At 36.9% G+C, this 14,465-nt stretch overlaps 1 protein-coding gene and 1 non-coding gene across 6 annotated transcripts in view; both read right to left on the reverse strand.

The window, feature by feature from the left end:
- Positions 1-14,465, reverse strand: part of FAM184A (family with sequence similarity 184 member A) — a 117,319-nt gene that overhangs the window by 50,699 nt on the left and 52,155 nt on the right. For all 5 annotated transcript variants that reach the window (XR_005834346.1, XM_040627710.1, XM_040627708.1 and 2 more), the window contains exons 6-7: positions 11,308-11,430; positions 288-449 (exon numbers count right to left, since the gene is read on the reverse strand). Coding sequence is in view for 4 of the 5 variants with exons in the window: in XM_040627710.1 (XP_040483644.1) it covers positions 288-449; positions 11,308-11,430 (285 nt within the window). In the remaining variant the exon portion in view is untranslated. The remainder of the gene's footprint in view (positions 1-287; positions 450-11,307; positions 11,431-14,465) is intronic.
- Positions 456-598, reverse strand: LOC121102317. The gene has a single exon (XR_005834439.1). It is a non-coding gene; the product is annotated as a U4 spliceosomal RNA (small nuclear RNA).

Consider the following 14,465-nt stretch of genomic DNA (forward strand, 5'->3'; position numbering starts at 1 on the left):
AGGCAGGCCTGGGGCTACCAGGGGCTGGTAAACGCCAGGAAGGATCCACCCTCCTAGGTTTAAAAGGGAGAATGGCCCTGACAACATCTTGATTTTGGACTTTCAGCCTCTAGACTGTGAGAAAGTAAATTCCTGTTGTTTTAAGCCACTTAGTTTTAGTACTGTGGTAGGAAAGCCCTGCAAAACTAATACACTCCATACAATGTGATATTTACATAAGCTTTAAGCAAAGTAACAATATTTTTACCTTGCCGATGTTTAGTTTATAGCAGGTATTATAAAATTACCTCAACATTTACTAGAGCATCTTTGGTCTCCTTCAGCCTGCCTTTAGTCAAGTCGAGCTCATTCTGCAGTCTCTCCTGGGAGTCCTGAAGACTAGCAATGAGGCCTTCTGCAGAGCCAAGACCTTGTTCGCTTTTCCTCACCAGATCTTGGAGGCGGCCAATCTGCAAGTACATACAGTACTTTTAATAGACTTCATTGTTACCGACCAGCAAAACAGCCACGTTTGTTTTCTTAAAGTCTTTTCTTCAATTAGCAATAATCACGCCTCGGATAAACCTCATTGGCTATGATACCGCCACTGCACAAAGCATTTAAAGTTTTTTCTTCAGTGGTAATTTTACTGAATGGATCTTTTTTGATGGATTTGGAAGAAGTAATCAAATAATCATGATAGCTTTCATCCACTGTTTTTGTTTTTTGTTTTTGCAAAGACCTCCATATTTATGATTTCTCTCTGTCATGATAACCACGTGAATAAGTGGATAACTCAAGCCCCCGCTTTAACAAAGAGAATTCCTGATTCTATCAAATAATCAAATCCCTACAAAAAGGAACTAGAACAAGATGAAGATTACATCAGAGACAGAGGAAAAAAGTATTTTTTTAGATAAAGATATTTTTATAACTGCTCTTTAAAATAGAATCACTTCATTTGAGCCCAGTTCTCCTGCTGGTTATAAAGGCGACTGATTTAGGTCAATGTTGATGAGCTGCGAGACGCATATTAGAATAAGTTGTGATTGCTTCGTTTCCATACAAAATTTCCTCATGAAATTGTTTTTTTTTTTTTTTAAGATTTTATTTATTTATTCGACAGAGAGAGACAGCCGGCAAGAGAGAGAACACAAGCAGGGGGAGAGGGAGAGGAAGAAGCAGGCTCACAGCGGAGGAGCCTGATGTGGGGCTCGATCCCAGAACTCCGGGATCACGCCCTGAGCCGAAGGCAGACGCTTAACCGCTGTGCCACCCAGGCGCCCCTCCTCATGAAATTGTTAAGAGTTGAATTTACACACTCTTGAAATTAGGAGCTAATAAGATAATTTGTTGATCAGGCAGATCCTTATCTTCAAGTTATGAGAACTAAAACCAATAAATGAAATACTTTATCTAGGAAAGTGCTATGAAGTAAAAATCTCCTTTTCATGAAACAGCCAAGCTTATCAAAATACAGAAATGAAAACTGCTATTTTTAAAATAACACCTGAATATTTCTCATTGTAAATACAGGCATCACAAGGAAAACTGCAAACATTCTCTTTCGGCCTCCTATCAATTCACCACCCCTCTTCCTGTCCCCTTTCCATGCAGATGTTTATATACTGAATAATTCTGGTGATGGTAACATTTTATCTTGTTAGTATCTTTAAAGGGATGCCAACCTCATAAGATGAGCTGGGAAGCTTCCATTTTTTTTCTGTGCTCTGAAATATTTTCACAGTTAAAATTTATCTGTTTCTTAAAATTTTAATGAAATTCATCCATTAAAATCCTCTGGGCCTAGTGCCTCTCTAGATACATGTTGGGAGTATTTATTTCATGGTTATAACTGGTTCCATCAGGTTGATCAACTACTTTGAGTCATTTTAGAAATTTAAATGATTATACAGAGACATTTTTTCCTAATTTAAAAAATTTAATAGCATATTTGCATATAATATTCATTAACCATGTTTTAGAATTTTCTTTGTCCCTGAATTTATGCCCCCTTTCTCTAGTCCATCTAGCTTATTTGTATCTTCCCTGCTTTTTATGTTGCTCTGGCTTGCCACAAATGTGTTACAGGGGCGAATGAATAATATAAGGTGTAACAGAGTTAAAGAGTATTGAACCTGGGGCATCTGCTAGCTCTATCTGTGGACTCTTGGGGTCCTGAGTTTGAGCCCCACCTTGGGGGTAGAGTTTACTTTAAAAAAAAAAAAAAGAGTACTGAACTTAGTAAAAAATCTAGTTTAAAGTTCTTGGTCTGTCACTATAAAATAAGAATAATGATACCTACCTCACAGTTATTACAATATTTAAATTCAAGGATATATGGGGAAAGATTCTTTAATTAGAAAGCAACATGCAAATATCAGGTACCAATCAGTAAGGAGGGGACAACCAAATTTATCAACATGGAGAAAAATTTTGTTCCACAATCCAGGTAATTTTCAAATGAATAAGATTACATGTGCAAATGGAATACATGAAAAAACTCATACAGAACAGTATTCTAGTTATTACGCAAAGAATTAAAAGAATCTGTTCAAGAAACTAAGTAATTAGGGAATGAACGTTTAAATAGACAAAAACTTTAAAATGCTGCACAATTAAACATAATAAGCAAATAATAAGTAACGAACACAATTTTGTTTTCTAAAATATAATAAAAGGGGAACACATCTGTTGTCTCCCAATATCAAAATCTACCTTTCTTCCCTATGGGTCCATGTCAACCCATGTCCCTATGGGGCATCTACCTTTCTTCCCTATAGGTCCATGTTAACCCAAACCCAGGAATGAACCCAAGCACTTCTTCAAAACATAAACCAGTTAGGGAATCTCATTCTGTTGGCCATGGGGACTGGTTCAGAGGCAGGCACATGATTTAAGTTCATCTATTCACAGTGATCTCAGGACTTTTAAAGGAGTTCCTAAAAAAGGTCTTTTCCCAGTTGCACATATAACCTAAGAGAATGTACAACTGAAACAGGAAGTCAACACAAAGAACAAATCCAACTCGAGAAAAAGAGAAACTGAGTTCCAGCATAAACAATTTCAGTTCTGAATCTGGTCATGCCTGATGCTAACATTCCCCCTGGACTTTTCAGTCAACATGATTCAATAAATTTCCTTAGGCTGGTTTGACCTGGGATTTCTGTCACTTGCAGTAGAGATCAATCCTCTGATTCCTCTTGAAAACTGAGGGACTACAGTAAGTAGAAACCTCTTCTCTGGAATATTCACTCATGCGTGCTCTTCTCCAATCCAATCTCCCTGCAGTGCCTGTGTCAGTATTTTATACATTACAAATATGGACATGAGTATAAGCCCGGAGACCAAGCAAGCATCCACATATTTGTACTCAGCATTTTCCAAGTGCTTCGTGTTTCTCTTGAGATAACATCCAAAATCTTTCAAGGGGTTACAAGGCCTCCAAGGCATAGCCCCTGCCTCACTCTCCAGCCTTGGCTTGGCAACTCCCTCCTCGGTCTTCATGCTCTTTGGGGAAAGTAGCGCTGCAGGTAAGAACTGAATTCTGAAATCACACTGCCGGGATTGGAAATTCTGGTTTTACCCACTTACTTTGTGACTTGGACAAGTTCCACAGCTTTTGTGTGACTTGATAACTAGTAATTACAGCATGGGGTTATTGAGGGAATTAAAGGAACCAACAGTATAAAGGAGAGACTATATAAAACAATGCCTGGGACATAGTAAGAACTAAATAAATACGAATTATTATTATAGTTGCTATTACAGTTCACCCACACTGGCATCCTTCAATTCCTAGAAAATTCTTGTGCCTCACGGCCTTTGCAGAACCTTTCCACAGTTCCTTCTTATGGCAAATCCCTGCTAATCACCACCATTTTGCAATATTTGTCAAATTTGTTCTTGTTTCTAAATATCTTCTATAAACAGTGCTGAAATTTTGTCAATAATATTTAATTATTTGCTTCTGTTAAATACACTGAAATGAAAGGGCAAGCCCATCTTTAAGGCTTTTAATAGTGCTAAATTCTTTCCAGGAAAATTATACGATTTTATATTCCCATCAGCAGCTCTTTGTGTTTATTTCTTTACCCTTATCAACACTTCATGGTCTCAGTTTTTATCATTGTTAATTTTACGGTAATGGGAATGGCATCTCATTAATTTCATTTCCAGTTTTTAAATTATAGCAGTTAAAATTATTTTTTCATATTTTCCTTTAGCTCATTAAAAAATAAGGGTATCTATTTTTTTTAATGTTTTGTGTACATTTTTAAGGTGTTAAAGACATGAATTTTGTTACCCATACAATTTGCCAATCACTTTTTCCACCCCTCCCCAATTTCTCCTCTCATAATTTTACCTACAGTGTATCTTGATATACAAAAATTTGTACCTTTAATTCTGTGTTTTAATTCATAACATAGCCATTATGTGTCGAAAGGCCTTCCTTGTCCTAAGGTTTGTCACTTGCATTTTCATATTTTATTTATATTCATGATTTGACATTACATTTCAAACTTAGCCCATCTAGAACATCTCTGGTATGAGGTTGAAGAAGAACTTCATTTTTCTCTCTTCTTCCATTTATATATAGTCTTAAAAGAACAGTTTCAGATTAAACCTATTAAATCTAACTTCTGTCCTACTTTTCCACTGACATTGTAGGAAGGTCCTCAGAGAACCCTTGATTGCATGACCTTTCTAGGTTTCATACTTTGGCTTCTAATCATTGTGTGACAGTGTGAGGCACCAGGCACTTTTACCTCTTAAAAGTATCTGTTTTCATGTTTTTCTCATATCCACTAATTCTCAGTCTCATGCTTCCACTTTCTCCCTCTCCACCTCTTTCCCTGGCTCTGTTAATTCAGGACTGGTGCTCCTCTTTGTTAATGGCTTTAGTGACTGCCTAATCTTTAGCTCTAAGCCTGAACTCTCTACTTAGTTCCAGCCTAGATGTCTTACAATCCCCTCAGGTCCAAACAACTCAGTGTCTTGCCACTCCTATGTATCTTTCCTCCTGTAATACCCATCTTCCCAGAGTGGCATAATTACCAGTTCAAACACCTGAGCTAGATACCTGAGTCTTTTTCTACCACTTACCACATCAAGTCCTGTAAATTTTATTTTTGAATAATCTTCTCCACTCCCGGGTTTTGCTTTCCTAGTCGAGAAGCTAATCAACTCTTGCCCAGACTAATGTAATAGCATCGTAAGTCATCTACCCAACTCTAATAACCAATCCCCTCCCCATACAATTCACCTCCTACTGCCACCAGAATCCTTTTCCTGAGATCATCTGAGAGTGTCAGTTGCTGCTCTGCTGCTAGCACTCTATCATTAGGATAAATTCTAAAGTTTTCCTATAGCACAAGAGTCATTCACAATTTAGCTTCAACTTCTCTTTCTACCACATTTCTTGACAAGTGCCATATTGTCAAGTACACTAATTCTCAACCAGGGTCAATTTTGCCCCCAAGGATAGTGTCTGGAGATATTTTTGGTTGTTACAACTGAAGGGGAAAAGTTGTGGCACACGCTACTAGACCAGGGACACTACTAAACACCCTAAAGAATTATCTGCCCAATCAGTAGAGGTGGGGTTGAGAGACTATGGTGTAATGACACTGACCTTTCTATGGTTCACCAAGGCATTATAACTTGAGTACCAACATGACCATACTTATACTATTCCTTGTACCCATTTTGTCTTTCATCATTCCTACATCGGCAAATTTACTTTTCAAAGGCCACCTCCCATACCACATTTAAAAATTTTGCAATATCACATTCTCCAGAGTTTTTATGAATGCTTATGGTAGGGAATCACTCCCTCCTCTGGAATGTAAAAATACACTGTATTTTTCACCAGTCATAACAGCCACTTGAAGTTATGAGTTCCTTGACATTTTGTCAGAGTATCTCTACCACCTAGAAGATACCATGAAGTCAATAAATGTTTCCTACATAATAAAAGATTTGCAAATATTACTGATGTTACTGGACTCTAGTTCCTGCTTTTCTGGAGATCAATTTAGTAGTAAGATACGAGACCTATAACATCATTCCTACTCTTTGGCCCAGTAATTTCATTTAGGGCAAGAGCTAGACAAAAAGGAAATAATTTTTAAAATGAACAGAAGTATTAATAGTACTGATCATATATCGACTTACCAGTAAAAATAAGACCCTGATGAACAGGGCTAAGAGAAATCCTCTCTAATACTCCATGCTCCTCAGGGCTCATGGCTGAAATATGCCTTGTTGGTCACCGATAAGGACACAGAACTGGCCTTAGGAAAACCCAATGTTGTTATTCTGGCCATGGCATTTGCATGACAATCCTCCCCTCTCAAATAAGAGGGGGCAACTCCTTAAAATTATTACTATTTATAATAAAATACTTAAAACATTAAATGCTCAACAAAGAAAATGTTTAAGCTCACTATGGTAAAGATATATAATGGAACACTATACGAATATTTTAAATGACTAACATGCAGACAAAATTAAATGGAAATATTTATATGGAATAAAGTTTTATAAATCAAGTACACAAAGCATTTGTGAATATAGACTGTAACCATATTAAAGTGCACATATACATATTAAATACCATTAGAAAATCTGGAATTCTGAAAACATTCCTCAGGTTCTTACTTTTTTTTGGTAAAACTGCTTAAGGTCATAAAGAACAGTACTCAAAATTTTAGCACCTACCAATCAGTGTCTCTGAAGGGTATGTATTATAGATATTCCAGAACCTAGTTTAGAAACTCAATCCTTGGGGTGTCTGGGTGGCTCAGCTGGTTAAGTGTCCAACTCTTGATTTTGGCCCAGGTCATTCTCAGGGTCGTGAGATTGAGCCCCACACTGGGCTCCGTGCTGGGTGTCTGGCTTAAGATTCTCTCCCCCCCACCCCAGTCCCTCCCGGCCACTTTTCAAAAAAAAAAAAAAAAAAAAAGGAAGAAACTCAATCTTTGTTCTCTAAATCATGGCAATAAATATCCTGTTTGTCTTCTATTACCTAAATGCTAGTGTACCCACTACAGGAGCCAGAGAAATGAGTTATTTGTGTGTTGCAGTAGGCTGAACTCTAACATGACCCTCTCCGACCGTCACTTTACCCAGAACCTATGCATATAATGGGATATCACTCCCATAACTATATTACAGTATTTAGCAAAAGGTATCTTGCAGATATAATTAAGATCCTTAAACTGACTTTAAGGTCATCAGAAGGGAGACTCTTCTAGGTGGGCCTGACATAATCAGGTGAGTCCTTAGAAGTCACTGTAGTTCAAAGCCACAGAGGTTTTCCTGCTAGCCTTGGAAGAGTAAACTGCTGTGTTATGAGAGGAGGCAGCCAGGTAGTAAGGGCTTGAGGAGGCTTTTAGAAGTTGAGAGCAGTTTCTGGCCAATAGCTACCAAGAAAATGGAGACCTCAGTCATAAAGCCACCAAGAAATTAATTCTGACAACAACCAATAAGCTTGAAAAAGGACCCTGTGCCTCACATGGGACTGCAGTGTGGCTGTCACTTTGATTTCAACCTTGTGAGATCCTGAGCGGAGGACCCAGCTAACCTATACTTGGACTCCTGACCCATAACACTGTGAGATAATAAACATGTGCTGTGTTAAGCTGCTAAGTTTTATGGTAATCTGTTACACGGCAATAGAAAACCAATACTCTTATTTATAGAAGTTGACTTAGTTTTCAGTGATGAGTTTTACTCATTCGACAAATACTGCATTCACAAATAATTATCTCCCACTGTGTGTCAGGCAGTGTATCAACTGTGATATATTTTATAATAAATAATCTGAATGATTTTTAACAAAATACTGAACTATATATATGCTTAAAAAACTTACTTCCAGAAGAAAATCTACAACTTAAATGTTATAAAAATATTTAAAAAGACCATACTAATAGTTAGATTTATTGACCATTCAGCCTAGTATTTTGTCCTCAAAGGTGATCCCAAATAACATTTGATGGGAAAACAGGATTATCCTCCACCTGAGATTTTAGACTCACTAGCTTCTCTTAATATCCTAATATGATTCTGGCATTCATGAACATATCACTGAAATCCACAGTTGACCTATATATGTTTTTGGTTTTATCATTCGTAAGAATATCAAGATCCATCTTATGAAGATAATACATTCTTTAATTTTTTTCTAAAACAATCACTTCCAGTCTTTACGTACCCCCTAATTCTTTCCTCCTGTTTTTCCATAGCTATACCTACTCTCCATCCAACAAATATAAATGGAATAAACTCTCTTTAAAAGGTAAAAACTTCAGTATGGTGACTAACATAATAAAAATCATTAAAAAAAAAAAAGGTAAAAACTTCAAGGGTGCATGGGTGGCTCAATCTGTTGGGCATCCGACTCTTGGTTTTGACTCAGGCCATGATCTCAGGGGCTCTGCACTTGGTGCTGAGTCTGCTGAAGATTCTCTCCCTGTACCTCTCTTCCCTTTCTGCTCCTCCCCTCGCTTGCATTCTCTCTCTTAAATAAATAAATAAATAAATACATAAATAGTAAAACCTTCAGACTAGATAAAATGCAGCTATGTGTGTTTGGCAAGAGGCACATGTAAACATAAGGTTGCAGAAAAACGTAAAGGTCGGTAAATGGAAAAAGATATACCAGTCATAACAAACTAAAAGAAAGCTGGTTACACAATATCAAATAGAACAGGCTAAACCAAAAGGCATGATTCATAAGTAGCTAAACAGTTTTATATTTGTATGCACATACAAAGCTTCTAAATATTCAAAGCAAAAATTAACAGAATGTAAGAAAAAATAAACCAATCCATCATCATAGTATCAGTTTTTAGTAAATGATGGATCAAAAAGATGAAAGTCAGAAAGAATACAGACTATTTGAAGAAAATAACTTAAAATCTTGATTTAATGGGCTGGCATACAAGACTACACTGAACAACTGGACACACCCAGAGTATTAAATTTCTTCCATGTATCAAATTTCAAAAATTGTTTTCATACAAACCACAATTTTTAACCCTAATGAAGTTAAGGTTAAAAAACCATGTCAATCTCGCACAACTCTCTCAGAGAACAGAAAAGGAAATAAGTCTTTTTTCATTGTATGAGGCTAGTAGGACCTTGATTCCAAAACTAGAAAAGGATAATATAAAAAGGGAAAAAGTACAAAGCAATCTTAATGAACCCAGGCTCAAAAATTCCAAAATGAGTATTAGGAAACTGAATCTAGTTATTACATAAAATATATATATATAATCTATCATGACTAACTAGGACCTTCTTTAGAAACCCAAAGTTGGATTTAATATTAGAAAATTAATATAATGTACATTAACAAATTAAAGGAAAAAAGTATGATATCAATAGATGCAGAAAAATCAAAATCAATTTGTGATTTTTTTAAGAAACTAGAATTATAAGAGAATTTCCTAAACTTGTTAAAGAGCATTTATAAAATAAAATTTTAGAGAAGTATAATAACTGTAAAATGTTGATATCCTTCACTTTAAGAGCAGGAAACAAAACAAGAAGGCTTATCTCTAGAGATCCTACCCAGCAAAGTAGGACAAGTAAAAAGATGTCCAGGCTGAAGGAAAGGGCAGATGCATGTGGAGGGATGAGTCTTGGGAAGCAATTCTAATATGGCACCAAACATTACCAGGGTCCTAAAGCATAACTGAGAATGTATCTAAAAGGAAAATCAATTACATGTTTATTAGAACTCTTCTCAGTGAAATTACAGTGTGTAGATTGGAGAAATACTTAAACCATTTCAAACTGAGAGCAGACCCTGGGGGACCTTCCTGAGAAACACAGATGGTCACTAAATTGCCTTCTACTGAGAGTGGGACACTATAACTACAAGCATCACACTCTGCTGAGAGAGGTACGCAAATCTGGGGCCAGCAGTGAATTATCTTGGACAAGAGGAGAGAGGCTGACCTAATACAAATACAGGTATATCCCCTGCTTTTTCAAAATTCATGTTACGCCACTTCACTTTCATAAAAGACCTACCACATTTTTTGCTAACCAAAAAGTAATCTGGAGAGATTTTCACTTTTACAGAAAAAGGCAAAAAGTAAAATAGCACTCGGCATTTGCTTTGCAGCGAGCCCGTACAGAGGCAGTGCGCATCCCAGGGAGAGCGGCCCCGCCGCGTCCCCGTTCTGGGAACTACCCTCAGCACCTTAGTATCGCGCCACCATATTTCTGAACTGCGTCTGTGAGCATCTGTGCATCTGTTAGCAAGACGGATCCTAAGGTATCAGAAAAGCCTAAGAGAGGTTAGTTTTGGGGTCTTGGAATGCTCAAAAATTTTTTTGTATAAATTAATGGTATCTACTTATTCGCTTTACACCATTTCAGCTTACAAAAGGTTTCACAGGACACTCTACTTACAGATAAGCAGGACAAACCTGCAACAATCTTAATTCTATCATTCCCAAACACGGTGATTGGTGCCTTCTCTGGATAAGTGTTTAAAGATAATTAAAGAAGACTGAGTGCAAATTATTAGCATGTCCTGGGGCACTCATGTTTTGGCGTGGTTTCTGTGAGCAGAAGCTGAGTGATGAGAAAGTAGGACTTAAAGATTCTTGGGAGAGATGACACTAGTGAGGTAGGAACAGCTGACAAGATGAGAAATGTCCAGACATGGACTTGTTTTAGGAAGAGCACTCTACAAGACAAGACTGTCTACATGAAGGATGAACTGGAATGGAAGTACAAGAAGACAACAGGGAGGCTATCCTGGGGCATAGGTGAACCCGGGCAATAGAGGGAAAGGACTAGAACAAACAATATTATAATTTTTAAATTGTCTTTACATTTATTTTATTCAAAACTTGATTTGTAAACATTCTTATTATACTCTATTCTTAGTCTTTCCTAAGCTAAACAATACTATTTTCTTATGGCATTTAAAAATTATTTTAGATGTCACTCTCTAGAACTTATAATGTCTCTCTTTTTAAAATAGAGATACAGTGTACAGAAGAGTCAGTCACTGTTTTACTAAAGGTAGATAAACCTTTTCTGTTTTCTTTTTTACAAGGTGATGTTATTCTTTGTTTTGCTTTTTCCCACAAAAGCACCTTGGTCTGATGTTTCGGGTAGTAAATTTTTACCTGGAGAGATACAACCAATATTATGAAAAACTCAGCATCAGTGAAAGCATGTGATTATTTTTACTCTAGATATTTTACCATCAGTGAGGCTCACCTACATACACGATGTTACCAAATAAGATGTTACCGATAAGACACAACATAGGTGATAAGCCTAAAGAATTCTTGCCTCTTGATTGGCTGTATTTAGCTTGTCTTCCAGCTCTTCCTTCAGGTTTTCCAACTCTTCTTGAAGCTGACTTTTATCCTCTTCCAGGTTTAGTTTCTCCTTTTTATATTGTTCTTCCAATTCCTTAGGAAAAGACATTTTTAAAAATTAACAAAATTGCCAATATTATATACTTCAAAGACTTCAAGAAAAAGGCCATTCTGCTTTATATTTTGATACTCTGGTTTTCAAATTAGCCTTATCCTTAAATAATAATATTGGAGTTTTTTTTCCTTCCTTCCATTTATTTATTTAATTTTTTATTATGTTAGTCCCCATACAGTGCATCATTAGTTTTTGAATTATTAGTCTAATTAATCTTAAGGGCTTAGATTCTATCATTTTGAACCACTCATGATGTGGTTAAATAATTATTTTGAATGGTAAGAATATCTGACAGGTATAGATCAAGCTAAGTCAACAACAGAAATGTATGATGTAAGTGATAATTTGGGGAGATAAAGAAAAAATTCTAACTATCTCTTGAATACAGAATTCTTTTATATTTACATTAAAAAAAACCCAAAATCCAGGAACAGTTCTGGAACACTGGAACACAGTCAAGAACGACCAAGTACAAAACTAAGGCATCAAAAGAAGCAATACCAGTAAAATTGATACTTACTGAAGAAGAACACCTACTATTTGGCATGCTACTTAATACTTGGGATATACAGACAGACATAGGGTCTGCCCTTAATAAGCTGAAGGTAACAAGCAATTAAAGAATGATGATGAAAATTAAATGACCATAGGGACTACAGGCGTATATGGATGGAGAACTGGTAAGTTCTAGCTTGGTGAGGAAACCTGCACAGAGAACACAATTCCTAAATCAAGTCTGAAGGAGTGCATCAGTAAGAAAAAGTGGTGACGCAAGAGGGAAGCAGAAGACAGAAGACACCTGTGCAAAAACCATGGGCGCAAAGAGCCTGGTATGTTACAAGCAGTTCAATGTTTCTACAGTGCAAGGTGAGAAGAGGAAGAAACAGGGTTCTGTGGAGCTCCCAAGGCAAAGTCCAGGTTTGATGATTTGCTGGGATAACGCACAGGATTCAGCATCTAGTCACACTCACAGCTATAACTGATCATACAGCAAAAGGATACTAAGCACAATCAGCAAAGGGAAAAGGCGTAAGGGACGAAGTCTGCAGGAAACCAGGCACAAGTTTTCAAGAGTCCTCACACAGGACTCTCCAGAAAGTTGTGACAATTATGTGAAATTCAGTCTACCAGGAAAACTCATGAGTGACTTAGTGCCCAGGTTTTTCACTGGGGGCTAATGACGTAGGTACCCTCTGAATAGCACGTGCCAAACTTCCAGACTTCAAGAAAGAAAGCAGATGTTCAGCACAAACCATATTGTTTGCAAAAACCCTTAGGCACATGAGCCATTCTTATCAGGGAATGATGGAAACCCTCCTGAAATTCAAGTTCCCAGATGCTAGCAAGGGCCAACCTTGCCCCTGCCTTTCTAAGGTCAGCAGCTTCAGGCTCCTATGTTAACTCTTTTCTGCATGGATTCTCTATATATTCACTTTCAAATAGGGTGGGTAAACTAGAGTTATCAAAGAAAATATAATCCTTTTTGATAACTAATAAGGAATGGAGAAGTCATCTTTCAGTAAATGTTCTTTAAAAGATCATTTGACATTGAAGAAAGACTATTCTAAAGGAGGGTGGTTTGAGCTTAGGCTCAGACATGAGCTAGCTAGGCAAGAGAGGAATGAAGCAGCAAGTGATAAGTTATTTTGAGAAAAGAGAAGGGTACAGATAAAGCTATCATAAGTTTTGACTATGTTCACACACAGGAAATTCATGCCATCGGTTTTATAGCAACCACATTTTAAAGAAAAATCACAAGAAATGCAAGTAGCATAAAGCAGATTTTTAGGTGGCTCAGAAATTGAAATTCAACAGGCAAGGGGATAATTAGGAGAGAAGGAAGAAGGCAAAAATGATATTGATGAAAGATGCCTTGATTCTAGTACTTAGAAGTTAATACGGAAGAATAAAGAAAGACAGAAGGCAGAACACCTGCAAGTTAAATACTATGAAAAGAGAGGAAAAGGCTAAGGTGAATAAGGGATGTAGAAATGAAAAAATAGTAACAAAAAATAGCTATGGAAGAGCTAACTGAAGCAGCAGTTACCACTAAATACTTCCCCCTAAATCCCCGAGCACATGGCACATATGTATAGTCAGTAAGCATGCACTGGCACCACCTAATTAAAGCTGCACAAATGTGTTCTGGAATAGTGTGCTGGCACAGAGAAAACAACCACCACAATTTTGAGAAATAACATGTCATTAAGTTTTGTCTCCAGCCACATAAACATAATATAGTAAGTTTAGATAGAAATAACACTTTAACAGGAAGTTGTATTTGAATTTTTAATTAAGTTCAGGTGTTGAATATTTTTTTCCAACTTGTTGCATCACAAAAGGAAGAGACATAGAGGCAAATATCTCAATTCATATCCAACCTCTTCTATTTACTAGGTTAGTGGTACTGAATAAATCATTTAGGTTTACTAAACCTATTTCACCATCTGTATAATAAAATGACATTAACCTCCAAGTCTTAAGTAATAAGGAATATATAAAAAAGCTTAGTAAACTGTAAAATGCTATTACATAAAACATATAACAACCATCATGAATACATGCCTATGTGTGGTGGTTAAATGTCTTAGGATTTGATATCTAAGACCTGAATTCAAGACCTGATTCTCACTAGTTGCACGTGTTTGTGCCAAGTGTTTAACCTCTCTGTCCCCCATCTCTTCTTCGGGAAGAAGGGCATAGCAATTAAACCTATGAGATTGTTGTGAGGATTAAATAAAACAGATGGAAAACATCACTGCAGTGCCTGGCACGCAGTAAGAAATACTAATAACTAACGTTTATTTATCCCTATATGCTAGGACATGTCTGAGTTCTCAACACTTTATCTCACTTCACCCTCACAGGAACATTACAAGATGGATTTTATCTTCCTCTGTCAGATGAGGAGCCTGAGGCATGGCTTTTGAGACCCAAGGTTAGGCAGCGAGTCAGCAAAGAGCTCAGTGTCAGGCCCACATCTGTCAGACACCTTGCTTTTTCTCCTGTGCAAC

The sequence above is a fragment of the Ursus maritimus genome, unplaced genomic scaffold (genome assembly GCF_017311325.1).
Source record: "Ursus maritimus isolate PB19 unplaced genomic scaffold, ASM1731132v1 scaffold_13, whole genome shotgun sequence".
Lineage (NCBI taxonomy): Eukaryota > Metazoa > Chordata > Mammalia > Carnivora > Ursidae > Ursus > Ursus maritimus.